Raw genomic sequence first — 13,032 nt, 5'->3', positions numbered from 1 at the left:
TGCAGGAGGGAAGCCCGTGCCCGGGGACGCAAGGGTTAAGTCGTCCGCAGCGCCCGCGGCGTCCGGTAGGGGGCGCGCGCCGGCGGGAACGCGGGCGCCGGCGGGCGGGCCTCGGGCGGCCGGCGCCCCTGACGTCACCGCCTCGCGGTCGCCATGGCGACGGCCTCATCAGCTCGCGCGTCAGAGCCGCCAGTCTCTTGGCAACGGCCCGATCTCCCGCTCTCTCTCCGCCTGGCACTCGGCCGCGCGTCGCTCTGGCGTCAAAACGACGTCAATGGGGATGTATCAATCCGGCGGCGGCGGCGGCGTGGGCGGGGCCTCCGTGGGCGGAGCCGCGTGTGTAGGCGTGTCTGGGGGCGGGCCGGGGCGGGGCCGCGGGCGGGGCGGGCGGCGCGTGCGGCAGGAGAGCGCGGCGCGGGGCTCAGAACTGACATGCGGCGCGGCCCGGGCGGCGGGCGGCTGAGCAGCTGGGGGCCGGGCAGCGCGAGCGGCCGAGCGGGCGGCTGGGCCCGCGGGGCGAGCGGCGTTCCAGCCTCGGCGCTCAGAGGGCGGCGGAGGTGAGGCGCGGCGCGGCCGGGCGATCGGGCGGCGGGCGGCCGCGGGGCTCGGAGCTGCGGGCTTGGCGGCCCCGCAGGTGCGCGCGCGGGGGTCGCGGGCCGGGCGCCGCCGCCGGGCTCCCCTTTGTTGTGGGGCGGGCGCCCGAGGTTCGGGGTCGAGCGGCCTTCGGTCGGCGGGTCAGCGCGCCCCGTGGGGCTGGGGACCGGGAGCCGGAGGGCAGCCGACCCCGCGAGGCGGGCGTGGAGCGGGGTGCAGGCCCCGCGGGGCCGCAGGGATCGGGGGTCGCAGCGGAGCAGATCGCCGGCGGGGGCGGGTTGGCCCGGCCCGGCCCTGAGCGCGCTCCCCGGCCCGCAGGTGCGGCCAGGAGCCATGGTGATCATGTCCGAGTTGAGCGCGGCCCCCGCGGGCTCGGGCCACGGCCAGCACAAGCCCCTCCGGGTGGGCTTTTACGACATCGAGCGGACCCTGGGCAAGGGCAATTTCGCGGTAGTCAAGCTGGCCCGGCATCGAGTCACCAAAACCCAGGTGCGTCTGGTGGCGGGACCCCCGGGGTGGACCTCCCAGTGGGGGAAGCCGGTGGGACCCCTGCCTGTGGGGGGTCTGTCGTACTAAGGTCTAAACGCTGACAGTTTTTAGTTTGGTAAAGGGGTAAAAAATGCTTTGTATTATGATTATGCATAATTTTTACAAATGTTGGGGGTCAGCAAAGAGGATAATGACCAGGTAACGCTGGAGTGCGGTGCTCTGGTGTCCAGAGCTGGAACCCTGTGAAGGGAGCCTGCAAAGACTTAAGACATTTATTTAACTTTGCCTTTTTCAGTAATATTAGTGCTTATTTTGGTTATTTTTCTCCCTAACTTTTTGTGACCTTTGGGGACATAAAGTGTTTTAGAAATTAACCTGCAAAAAAATGAAAGGTGTAACTAGCATAAGTGAGAGGGTTTTTTTTAAACAAAATGTGCTTTTCCTTTAAAACATTTGTAGGTTGCAATAAAAATAATCGACAAAACACGATTAGATTCAAGCAATTTGGAGAAGATATATCGTGAGGTTCAGATCATGAAGCTTCTGAATCACCCTCACATCATAAAGCTTTATCAGGTAAGGATCAAGTTTGCCTTCCACTGTTACTTCTGGCCAGTGTATCATTTCTTAATTTTCAGCAGCTTAAGTCTACAGTTGCTGAAGGTTGTCTCTCTCTTTGGGTGTACATGAGAGTCAGGGGGTTAATTGTATCTGGTAAAGAGATTGATTTTTGTGAGCTGTGCAATTATCTTCTTGCTTTTGGATCATAATCTAGATTTGCTTCATTAAATTTTTATTTAGTATTATTAGTCGTTCCAGCTTTAAATGCGTGGAGGTCAATTGTTAAATTTACTATGAAAACAACCAAATCTCTGTGTTGCCATAGGTCAGCCATCTAGTGTGGAAGGACGAATTTGAGTGAAAGTAGATACTTCCGCCTTTGCAGATAATTATTGAACTTTAAAACCAGCTGCTCTTACCAGTTTTCATAAACTTATCTTTGCAAGGGCAGCAGTGTACTTTTGTCTGTCCTGTTTCAACTCTTCTGTCAAAAATGGAGAGATGAAATACCTGTGTCGTGGTGAGAGCAAGGAGCTTGCCACCTAACCATGTTAAGAACGCGCCTCACCCCGCCCAACTGTTGGTTTGCTTTGTGACTTAATTTTTATTCCCTTGTTGAAACTAATGAATTGTATCTTTGGAAACTAAGTGCTGATTTAATCAGGACAGCACAACAATCTTTTACTTCACTGACCACTTCTGCAAAATGAACAGCTCTGCTTGCAGAAGAGTTAAGTTCTTTGCAAATGCCTAACATTTCACCCAGTTGCTGGGTACTGTTTCCTCACGAGACCCTGTGGCTCCGAGATGCGTGTGGGAGGGGGTGTGTGGGGGCCAAGGCGAGGTGCACAGGGTGGTAGGAGAGAGGAGTGTCACCCGTAATTCCCGCGTGGAGGCAGGGCTCTTGCTCTCAGCTGCAGTGAAGGCAGGAGTCATCCCGGGGCTTGTGTTCCCTGGACGACAGTTTACTCGGCGTCAGTAAGTGCAGGGCTCACGTCACGTGCGGGCCAGCTCGTGTTTGGTTTCTGTTGTCATTTCTGAGTGAGTCGTAAGGCCGAGATAAGATGTTTCCTCCACGGTCACTGATGTCAGTGCCGGAGAAATGTGCCTGGCCTGTTTCCGCAGCAGTGGGCCGAGGCCTGTCTCTGACTTTGCTGGGGGGCGTGGGGGGGCCGGGAATGAGCCCGTGCCTTCCCGCCCTTCCTGTCCCCTGCTGGCCCAGGGCAGGAGCAGCCTAGCCAGCCAGATGCCATGGGATCAGTGTTAAAGGTCTTTCTGGGGGTGGATTTCTCCTTGCTCTGTGAGCTGCTTTGACTGTGTGGGGACAGGGTTCAGTGGGTATAGCAGCGATTGTCATGGCTCCGGTTTTGGCGCGCCTGATGCTCACCCAGCTGGCCCGGGCCCCAGAACCTCGGTGCGGCGCTTCAGCTCTTCCCTTGGAGGTTTTTTTTTTTTTTCCCTAAAACTTAAAACAAAACTTAAAACACGTTGACTCCTAATTCTCTCTCCATCTCTTTTTTACATCAAACAAAGGGATAAACTTACGCGTCTCTCTGCCACACACGTGGAGAGCAGGGACAGTTAAGACTGCCGCTAAACTGATGGTGGTCCCTCTTACTGTTAGATTTATGGCTCAAAGCAGTTGTCTTTCAAGTGCCTTTTTAAAGGAATAACTATATTTTGAAACCTGAAGAGATCTTTTTCTGTAGGGATGTATTCTGTCTGTCTTCCTGTGAAATATTTAAAAATACACAGACGTGAGTTTGTTTTACTCCTTTCAGTGCCGAAGATTTGAATTTGACTTTGTTTCTTAATTAGTTATGTTCTAAACTCTTACAAAAAATTCTTTTTTTTCTCACTGTGGAATCAAATTCTCTATCTGTGAATGAACCTTTAAGGGGTATTTGACATTGGCATTGCTGTCGACCCAGCCGCAGAGTCTGCTGGACAAAGAGCAGTGTTTCGTAGCTTACCTGGCAGAGCCGGCTTCCCGCAGCCTAATGGATCAGGTCAATAACGCAGGAGGGAAGGCGAATTTGTTATCTATTATTCAGCGCGTGTTGGCCGTTGGCTTGGATGCTTTGCTCCCTGCCAGGCTTCTAGAAGAAAGCCCTCGCTGAACTCCCATGATCTGTTTTACTTCTGTAGCCTCCACAGTCTTCACTTGGGGGCGAGGCAAAGTGAGGTATTAAAAATACAACATAGGAAATAAAAAGTCATCACCTTTAAAAAACAAAGATATGGGCGAGCTCCAGGACATGTAGACATTTTTGAGAGCAGAGGTTTAGCAGGATGCACAGGTTAGAGAGGAACTCACCTCTGATTTTCAAAAAGGTTTTTTCTGAATAGGAATCCCCTTTGTTTCTTTATCGCTGAAGTATTTCTTTCCTTTCCTTTTTTAAAATAACAAACGGGCTCGCTCTGGAGAAGTTAACAATGTCCGGGGTTCAGGTAGATTAGTTATGTCATCAATGTTTTTCCTTTTTCTGTGGTTAAACGTGAGGCCTTTTTTTTTAGGTTATGGAAACGAAGGACATGCTTTACATTGTCACTGAATTCGCAAAAAACGGAGAAATGTTTGGTAAGCCGCACTGGGTTTGAATGTCTGTTGAAGTGTTCAGTGTCTGGGCTGCCTCGCCCGGAGCTGCCCCTGCAGCGCTGGGGCCTCCCCGCGCCCGCTGCCGTGCCCCCGGCCGTAGCTGGGCTTTCGGGTTTGGGGGCTGCAGCTTCGCTTTGTGCCTTCAGATTACTTGACGTCCAATGGGCACCTGAGCGAGAGTGAGGCCCGGAAGAAGTTCTGGCAGGTGCTGTCTGCTGTGGAGCACTGCCACAGCCTCCACATCGTGCACCGGGACCTCAAGACCGAGAACCTGCTGCTGGACGGCAACATGGACGTCAAGCTGGCAGGTCGGGTGCCGCCCGCCGCGGGCCAGGGCGTGCGGGGAGGGCGGCCCGCGCGCTTGCTTTTTTTTGGCTCAGTCCTCTGAAACCGCTGTGGCCCTGCCGTTCGCACCTCACCGCCTGTCTTGTTGTCTCTCAGATTTCGGATTTGGGAATTTCTACAAGTCAGGAGAGCCTCTGTCGACGTGGTGTGGGAGCCCCCCGTACGCAGCCCCGGAGGTCTTCGAGGGCAAGGAGTACGAAGGCCCCCAGCTCGACGTCTGGGTAGGAGCCCGGCTGTGCAGGGGAGGGGGTGCGGGGCCGGCGCGGGGGCGCGGGCACTGAGTGCCGTCTGTCCTCTGCAGAGCCTGGGTGTCGTCCTGTATGTCCTGGTCTGCGGGTCTCTCCCCTTTGACGGGCCCAACCTGCCAGCGCTGCGGCAGCGGGTCCTGGAGGGCCGGTTCCGCATCCCCTTCTTCATGTCCCGAGGTAGGTGGGCGCCCAGCCTCTTCCTGGTAGGCGCGGCCGCCAGGCTGCGGCGGGGCGTCGGGTAACATGGATGGCAGTCTGTAGGGAGGAGGAGGAATATGTTTCCTGAAGTGCCTGCTTGACCGTCTTCTGAGTCTGCTGTCGGCCCAGGAGCCCGCCCTGCGTTTCCGTGGGGTGTTTACTTGCTGCGTGGGAGAGAACCCAACCCGCTGGCTGCTTTCTTGGGGCTCTGCCTCTAGGGCGGCCGCTGCCCCCGGAGCCGGCTGGGAGCTCCGTCTCTGAGGTCCCCGCCCAGGCTAGCACTTGGCACAGCCTCGTCCTTTGGGTCTCGCCTTCTGCACTCCAGTGCTTTCCTCTTCCACTCTGAGAGGTGTTTGAGTGCTGCTCACTGACACCCGTGGTCACAGCAGGATGGGGTTCCAGGTGGTTCTGTCTGGTGGATGTTAGAAGGACTGTGTCCCTCAGGGACCTGATCCCTCAGTTGGTGGCTCTCCATGGCAGCAGATCTGAGCTGACCACACAGGCCACTGCTCCTGGCCTCAGTGTTCTCTAGGACGGTCACTTGTCCACTCGCTGTGTGCAGGGGAGCCGGGTGGGTGTCAGGACTGTGCATGCAGGCGGCCCGTGCAGGACTCAGGGCACCTCCCTTGCCCCCCAGACTGTGAGACGCTGATCCGCCGCATGCTGGTGGTGGACCCCGCCAAGCGCATCACCATCGCGCAGATCCGGCAGCACAGGTGGATGCAGGCCGAGCCCTCGCTGCTGCAGCAGACCTGCCTCGCCTTCTCCTTGCTCAGCTACAGCTCCAGCCTGGGTGACTACGACGAGCAGGCGCTGGGCATCATGCAGACCCTTGGCGTCGACCGGCAGAGGACCGTGGAGGTGAGCGCCGCAGCCCCGCTGTCGGGGGAGGCGCCCCTTCCCAGGGGTGGCTGGCCGGGGAGAGCAGGCACCCGCCAGGCGGGTTGAAACGGGATCGCGGCTAATTTAAGGGCAGCTTGTCCACGCTGGAGGGTATTCTCGGCCACCCCAGAATAACCCCGGGGACGGTCTCGTCAGGGAGCCTGCCTGTCCTCTGCCAGCCCCACTCTGACCCGGGTCTCTGCCCTCAGTCACTGCAGAACAGCAGCTACAACCACTTTGCTGCCATTTATTACCTCCTGCTCGAGCGGCTGAAGGAGTACCGGCTCGCCCCGCCCACCCGCTCTGGCCCTGCCCGGCAGCACAGGCCCCGGAGCACAGACCTCAGCGGTTTTGAGGTGAGGGAGGGGCGTCTTCTGTACCCCACCCCCGTCCCTCCACCCCATCCCTGCCTTGGACCGTGCCCCTGAGTTAGGACTCCTCTGTTCAGACACACCTGGGAGGGGATGTGGGCTGAGCCCCCTGCCCCCAGGTCAATGCTCCCCACCTGTTAGGCACTGCGGGGGCGTCGGGGTGGTCCTGGGTGAGCTGCAGTCCAGGGGCTGCAGGTGAAGACAGGCTGCTGGCCGCTCTGCTGGGGGTCACCTGGCGCCCCCTTGTTCCTTAACTGCTCCTGGTGCAGCCTCTCAGCCCCTCCCAGTCACCTGTGCAGCCAGGTGTCAGAGACGAGTCCTGAGCCGCCCACTGGTGGCCGATGTCGCTAAGCCAGCAGGTCTCGCTCGTGAGGCTGCTCGTGTTGTTCCCTGAGCCGCCTCCCTCACGGCCTCTGTCTTCTCTGCTGGCCCCCAGGTGCCTCAAGATGGCTTCCCCGGGGATGCGTTCCGCTCCTCCCTGCTGTGCCCCCAGCCCCAGGCCTTGGGACAGTCTGTCCTGCAGGCCGAAATGGACTGTGACCTCCACAGCTCACTGCAGGTGCGTCTGTGGTGGGGCTTGTCCGGTTCCAGTGGTGGCAGTGTCCCCACCCCTGCCCACGCGGGGTCTCACGGAGCACCCGGGGTCATTGGTCTGTGTCTGTCCCTCGCAGCCCTTGCTCTTCCCCACGGATGCCAACTGCAACGGGGTGTTCCGGCATCGCTCAGTCTCCCCGAGCAGCCTGCTGGACACAACCATCAGCGAGGAGGTCAGGCAGGGCCAGGGCCTGGAGGAGGAGCAGGAGGCACAGAAACCCCCTCCCAGCAGCACAGGCCGGAGGCACACGCTGGCCGAGGTCTCCGCCTGCTTCTCCCCTTGTGCCCCTCCATGTAAGTGTCCCCGTTGGCTGGGAGCATGGCCTGGTGGGCGGGCTGAGGGTCGGGGCTGTGACGGGCAGCCTCTCTGGATGACAGTTCTCTGAATTTTCTGTGTATGGAATGGTCGAGGCCATGTGGACCACACTTGGATGTCACAGGTGATCCTTCAGTGGTGGGGACAGCCTGGGGTTTAGCTGCCCTCAGGTGCCAGGAGGGCAGGTCCTCAGCCCGCATCCCTCTGTCCCGGGTCCAGGTTCCACGAGTCAGCTGCAGCTAAGCCCCTGTGGGGCTGGCTGTCGAGGCCCAGTGGCCTCTGGTAGCCTCTGGCCACCACAGGCTTTCTCCCTGTGGGTGGAGGTGGGCAGGGCACAGTTGTCTATCCCTGTCAGCAGACCTCGGGCCACCTGAGGGCCTAGGAGACGCCATGGTGTGAGGGCTCAGAGCTGGCTTCCAGAGCCTTGGGCGTGGACTCGCGGTGAACTGTCGGGGGCTGGTGGGTGCGTCTGGCTTTGGGGAGGAGGGCCTCACGTCGCTGTGCTCCTTCTGCAGGCATAGTTGTCTCACCCTCTGCAGCCAGTCCCTCGGAAGGCACCAGCTCCGACAGCTGTCTCAGCTCAGCAGGTGACAGCCCGGCGGGGCTCAGTGGACACCTGGCTGCTCAGGGGCTGGTGGGCACCTGCTCGCCGCTCAGACTGGCCTCACCGCTCCTGGGGGCCCAGTCCGCCACCCCCGTGCTGCAGGCCCAGGGGGTGCTGGGAGGAGCCGCCCTGCTTCCCGTCAGCTTCCAGGAGGGCCGGAGAGCGTCGGACACCTCGCTCACTCAAGGTGACTTTCACACCCGCTTCCACCTTCCCTGGGAGGTGCTGTGAGTGCCCTGAGCAGCATTGCTTTATCCTTGGTGGCAGGCGGCGTCGTCCTCCTCTGGCTGGGCCTGGGGGGAGTGGCAGTGCCGGAGGTGCTGCTCGAGTTCCAGATGTCCTGGCTTCTGGGATGAGCTCATGGCCTCCTGCAGTGGCCCTGAATGCCGAGGAGCTGTGGGGCTGCGGGGCAGCGGCTCCTGCCCCGGAGGAGGGGCAGGCCAGGGAGGCGCACGGCAGAGGCAGCCCGCAGCTGGCTGCCTGGGTGCTCCTGGTGCTTCCTGGGCTTGTGCGGCCCCCGGGCCCCTCCTGAGTCCCTCCTTCCATGACGGAGCCACAGTCTGCCCAGACGTTTGCTTCCTCGGGGTTGGAGCTGCTGCTCCAAGCCAGTCCCGGGCATGGGGCTGCTGCGACGGGACGGACGACCAGAGGGCACCTCTGCCCCTGTAGAGAAGCTTGCTGCCCCTCGCCCCACCACGTTCACGCCGCTCGGCCCCTCAGCTCCTCCCTGCTGCCTGGAAGCCCCAGCGAGCGATGGGCCTTGAGGCCCGGGCTGGGGGACAGGTCTGCTTATGTGTCGACTTTCTCTCTCCAGGGCTGAAAGCCTTTCGGCAGCAGCTGAGGAAGAACGGGAGGACCAAAGGGTTTCTGGGGCTGAACAAGATCAAGGGGCTGGCGCGCCAGGTGTGCCTGCCCTCCTCCTCCAGCCGGGCCTGCAGGGGCGGCCTGAGCACCTTCCCGCTGCCCGCACAGAGCCCGGGCCTGCAGGGCAGCGGGGCCAGCGGCCGGGAGGGCAGGCGCCTGCTGGAGGAGGTGCTGCATCAGCAGAGGTACGCCCGCTTGGCACCAGCCCTGGGGCCCTGGGCAGGGCTCACATACCCTGGGGTTCTCTCAGGGACCTTATCCCCTGAGCGCCCCCTTCTCCACGTAAGCAGCTGAACTAAGCAGCTGAGCATCCTGCCCAGGTGGGCGGATGTCTGCGAGCTTCCTTCCCTGTGGGTGGTCGCAGAGGTGGGGAGCATCAGCCCCTGGGGAGGACAGAGAGGGCAGCGGGTAAGAATGTCACGTCTGGCTGGCATCTCTGAGCTGCTCCAAAAGCAAGATGGGGTGGGGAGTGGAAATGTCAGGAATTCTCAGGGGATTAGTCACGCACAGCATTGCGTGTTCTGAGCAGCTCCAGCCGGCGGTTCCACGGGGTGGACCCCCAGCCCTGGCGGGTGGAAACCTGATAGCGGTCGAGCCTGGCTGGGCAGCAGGAGAAGCAGCGGGTGGCGGCACTGACCTGTTCTCCCTGTTCTTTCATCTGGCCAGGCTGCTCCAGTTACAGCACCACACGGTGGCCCTGCCCAGCTGCCCGCAGGCCCCGCAGCCGCCCCCGAGCCCCCTGGTCCTCGCCCCCCGTGACGGTGGCCTCCTCGTGTCTGGACTGCAGAAGGAGCTGGGGCTGGGGCCAGGCCCCCTGCTGCCGCCCCACCTGCTCCAGGCTGGCGTCTCCCCAGTGGTGTCGGCCGCCCAGCTCCTGGACGCCCACCTGCGCATCAGCAGCCCCGCGGCCCCCATCCCCGCCACCGCGCACCCCCAGCCGTGCTTCGCCGTCCTGCCTCCAAGCTTTGAGCCCACGGGGCTGCCCCAGGGGGACTGCGAGATGGAGGACCTGACCTCGGGCCCGCTGGGCACGTTTGTCCTGGTGCAGTGAGGGCCCTGGTGGGCCAGCCGACTTCCTGAAGCAATAATTTCAGAGGATGTGAAGACGTTCCCGGACTCAAAGCCAATAAGTTTCTAGAAGCAAAACAAGCAATACGATTGGTGTTTTGGCTTTTTAGTTTTTTTGTTTTATGTTTTCCTTGCACTGGGCAACTGCAACTCTGAGTAGGGACTGGAAACTTTCTGAAGAAAACTAATAATCCAGGGACGCGTTGCTGGGGCAGGAGGACGGGGCGGGATGGGGCGGCGGGGCACAGCCGGCCGTGCAGCCCGGGCCCCCGGTGTGAGCCGCATCCGTGCACGCGGGTAAGCGCATCCCCGTCGCGTGTGCGTGTGTGTGCGTGTCGATGAGTAGTGTTTTGGGGTAAGAGTTCTCCACTTCTGAAACATTTATGCTTCACTTGAAAACTGTGAACTTTCTCCTTTACGTATCGGGGTTTGAAAAGCTCTAACGTCCAGCCCAAGAGACAGTAACCTACAAGTTCTTGGAATTCTCTCCCCTGAAATCACAACCTGGAGGATGGTTTTTTCTTAATTTGGAAGAGACAGTTTATCAACCGCTCGGGAGCTGGTTTCCAGGATTCTTCGGAGGGGGCTGCAAAGGAGAGCCTGAGTGGGTGGGGTGACCACGAAGCTTGGCCCCAGGGCGCCTTGGAGGAAGCCGGAGAAGTTCCTTCCTCCTGCACCTCTTACTTCTGCTGCTAATTAAGTTTTTATGCATTTCATTATCAGGGTCCAAAAAGAACAACTGACGGGGGGTGGGGGGGTAGGGTGTCGTGCAATACAGCGATTCCGTGACGGTGGGGTGGGGCGGGGCCAGGAGGGGCCTCAGGCCAGTGGTGACTGGGGGCCGCCCACCTTGTCCAGCCTGCGCTTGGTGGGCTTTTCGTTCTAGGAAATGAGAGGGGAGGTCAGTGCTATTCAAGCTTTGTTCCTTTTTTAAAGCAAATACTGTACATGTGTATAAATAGGAGACAGACGTACACTACTTATTTTTTATATTTTTTACTACATTTTTGTGTTGCTGGTTTGAATTGTCCCCTCTGGTAACGTGACAAAGCGCTGGCACTGGTCTGCGTGGAGGTGGGGCTGGGAGGAGGGAGGCGTGGGGTGTGCCCACCTGGCAGGTGGACTCAGATGGTGGCTCGGTCAGCGTCTGAGAAGATCTGCCCCTCCCCCGCCGAACCCAGGTAGGTGCCTTCCACCCCTTCGGCTCCTGAGACCCTCAGTATTAAGCAGAGGTGATGCTGCCCGAGCAGGTGGCATCTGTAGAAGCCAAAGATTGCCGAGCTCCCCAGGGTGGGGAGGCCCCCACCCTCCTCCTGCCGGCCCTGCCGCCCCTGCTCTGTGGCTCTTTCCAGGGACAGCACGCTCTGTGGCGCCGGCCGCAGAGAAGCCACCTCAGCCTCCTGTCGCTCGCAGGGAAGGTGTGGGCCGGGTGGGCACAGGGGCCTCGGGCCCTGGCCTCGGCCTTCAGCTCCGCGGAGGCACCGTCCACCCCGCAGCCGCCTCCCCCTTTAATGAATCTCTGTTCTAACGCCGTCGATCAAAGGCCTCAGAACCGTGGCAAGCACTTTACTCTCAGCTGATTTCTCTCGCCGTTGGTCGCGTTCCGTGTTGTGTCCGGCGTGTGCAATGCGCGTGCGGGAGGTTTCTCGGCAGCGTGTCCTGCAGACTGAACGCAGGAGCCTGTTCGAAGGCACTGCGAGGTCTGATTAAGATGTACATAGTTTGGGATTTTCTTTTTCTTTTTCTTTTTTTACCATAACTGAATTATTTCTTATGTTAACATGAGAAATGTATGCCAAATGATTAGTGGATGTATGTTTTTTAATTTAATATTTAAATAAAATGTTTGGGGAAGAAACGTTGACCCCTCCCCTCTGTTCTCCATGAGAGCACCTTTCTTCCAGCCTCTTCCTCCAGGTCCGTTGAGTGTCAGGTACCTGCTCCCGTTCAGCCCCTAAGCCGCAGGCACAAGCCCCTTGCCCGGCAGGAGCAGCGGGCGCTCAGTGGTCGGGACCTGGGCAGGGGTGGTGGGCGGGGGGCAGTGGAGCTCAGACCCCTCCCCAGGCAGCAGGGCCTGCTAATCCACTGACGTCTTAACACCAGGTCTGTTTTCAGCTGGTCCTTCCCCTCCTAGGGCACCGCTCACTCTTCCCTCTCCCCTGAGAATGTTCTCCGAATCCACCTGTGTTAAATCCAGGCTTGGGAAGAATCTCACAGCCAAACTATTTCCTGGTCTTTTAGAGTTGGCTTCACCATCTTCTAGCAATAGGGCAGGCTTGGCTCCTAAAAGAACAGAGTTCCCTTCATTCGGAATCCTGCCAAGTATTTTTTGGTAAAAAACTTTCTTTAACATCTTCACTCCCATCAGGATGGTCATTATCAAAAAAAAAAACAAAAAACATAAACTGTTTGCAAGGATGCAGAAATTGGAACCCTGTGCCTTGCTCGTGGGAAAGTACAGTGGTGCAGCTGCTGTGGGAAACAGTACTGCAGGTCCTTAAAAGGTTAACCAGTCACCATATGATCCAGCAATCCCACTTCTGGGCCAAGACCCAAAAGAACTGAAGGCAGGCTCTCACACAGATACCTGTGCACCTGTGTTCATAGCAGCATATTCACTATAGTCCAGTTGTCAAAGCAGCCCAGTGTCCATCGGTGGATGGATGGACAAACAAAATGTGGTCCAGTCACAGGATGGAATATTATTCCGCCTTAAAAAGGAAGGATGTTCTGACACGGGCTGAAACACGGACGAACCTGGAGGACGTTGTGTTCAGTAACATAAGGCAGACAGAAGGACAAACACTGCGTCCACTTAAATGCGGTCCCTGGAAGTGTCAGACAGGCAGAAAGCAGGAGGGTCAGGGCCGGGGCCAGGGGAGGTGGGGAGAGTGAGTGACTGATGGGGGCAGAGTGTCAGTTTGGGAGAGACAGAAAATTCTGGAGATGGATGGTAGTGATGCGTGCACAGCAATGTGAATGTCCTCAGTGCCACTGAAACGTTCACTTAAAAATGGTAAATTTTATAAGTATTGAACCAAAGTGAAAAGAAAAAGGATTGTTTGAGGGAGAGATGCTGATACAGAGGACCTTCCTCCTGGAGAGCAGGCTCCGGGTGAGGGGTCAGCACAGCCAGGCTGCTATGGGGGGTGATATCTGCGGGGGTCCCATGGAAGCTCAGAATTTTGCACACCCCCCAGGAATGTCAGTGTGTGCTGCTTAAACTCCAGGGCCCTTCGGATGGCCTATGCACGGTGGCCTCTCTTGTAGCCTGTGGGTTCTGAGAGGCTGGGGTCCTC

At 58.7% G+C, this 13,032-nt stretch overlaps 1 protein-coding gene across 2 annotated transcripts; it reads left to right on the top strand.

Annotated features, from left to right (window-relative positions):
• The first annotated feature begins 424 nt into the window (after positions 1-424).
• On the top strand, positions 425-11,608 carry SIK1 (salt inducible kinase 1). 2 transcript variants are annotated; one of them, XM_031460524.2, is made up of 14 exons: positions 425-557; positions 913-1,083; positions 1,543-1,659; positions 4,162-4,225; positions 4,390-4,551; positions 4,685-4,809; positions 4,890-5,013; positions 5,672-5,895; positions 6,126-6,272; positions 6,724-6,846; positions 6,959-7,175; positions 7,737-7,988; positions 8,616-8,850; positions 9,332-11,608. In XM_031460524.2, exons 2-14 carry the CDS (start codon positions 928-930, stop codon positions 9,714-9,716), a joined length of 2,331 nt encoding a protein of 776 aa, XP_031316384.1. In that variant the 5' UTR covers positions 425-557; positions 913-927; the 3' UTR covers positions 9,717-11,608. The 2 variants fall into 2 exon arrangements, with proteins under 2 accessions (XP_031316384.1, XP_031316369.1); XM_031460509.2 differs by having other exon boundaries at positions 426-557; positions 7,713-7,988.
• Positions 11,609-13,032: the final 1,424 nt, after the last annotated feature.

This window comes from Camelus dromedarius, chromosome 2 (genome assembly GCF_036321535.1).
Source record: "Camelus dromedarius isolate mCamDro1 chromosome 2, mCamDro1.pat, whole genome shotgun sequence".
Taxonomy (NCBI): domain Eukaryota; kingdom Metazoa; phylum Chordata; class Mammalia; order Artiodactyla; family Camelidae; genus Camelus; species Camelus dromedarius.
Note: the sequence above shows the minus strand (reverse complement) of the source record. Positions and strands in the feature narration are given on the sequence as shown.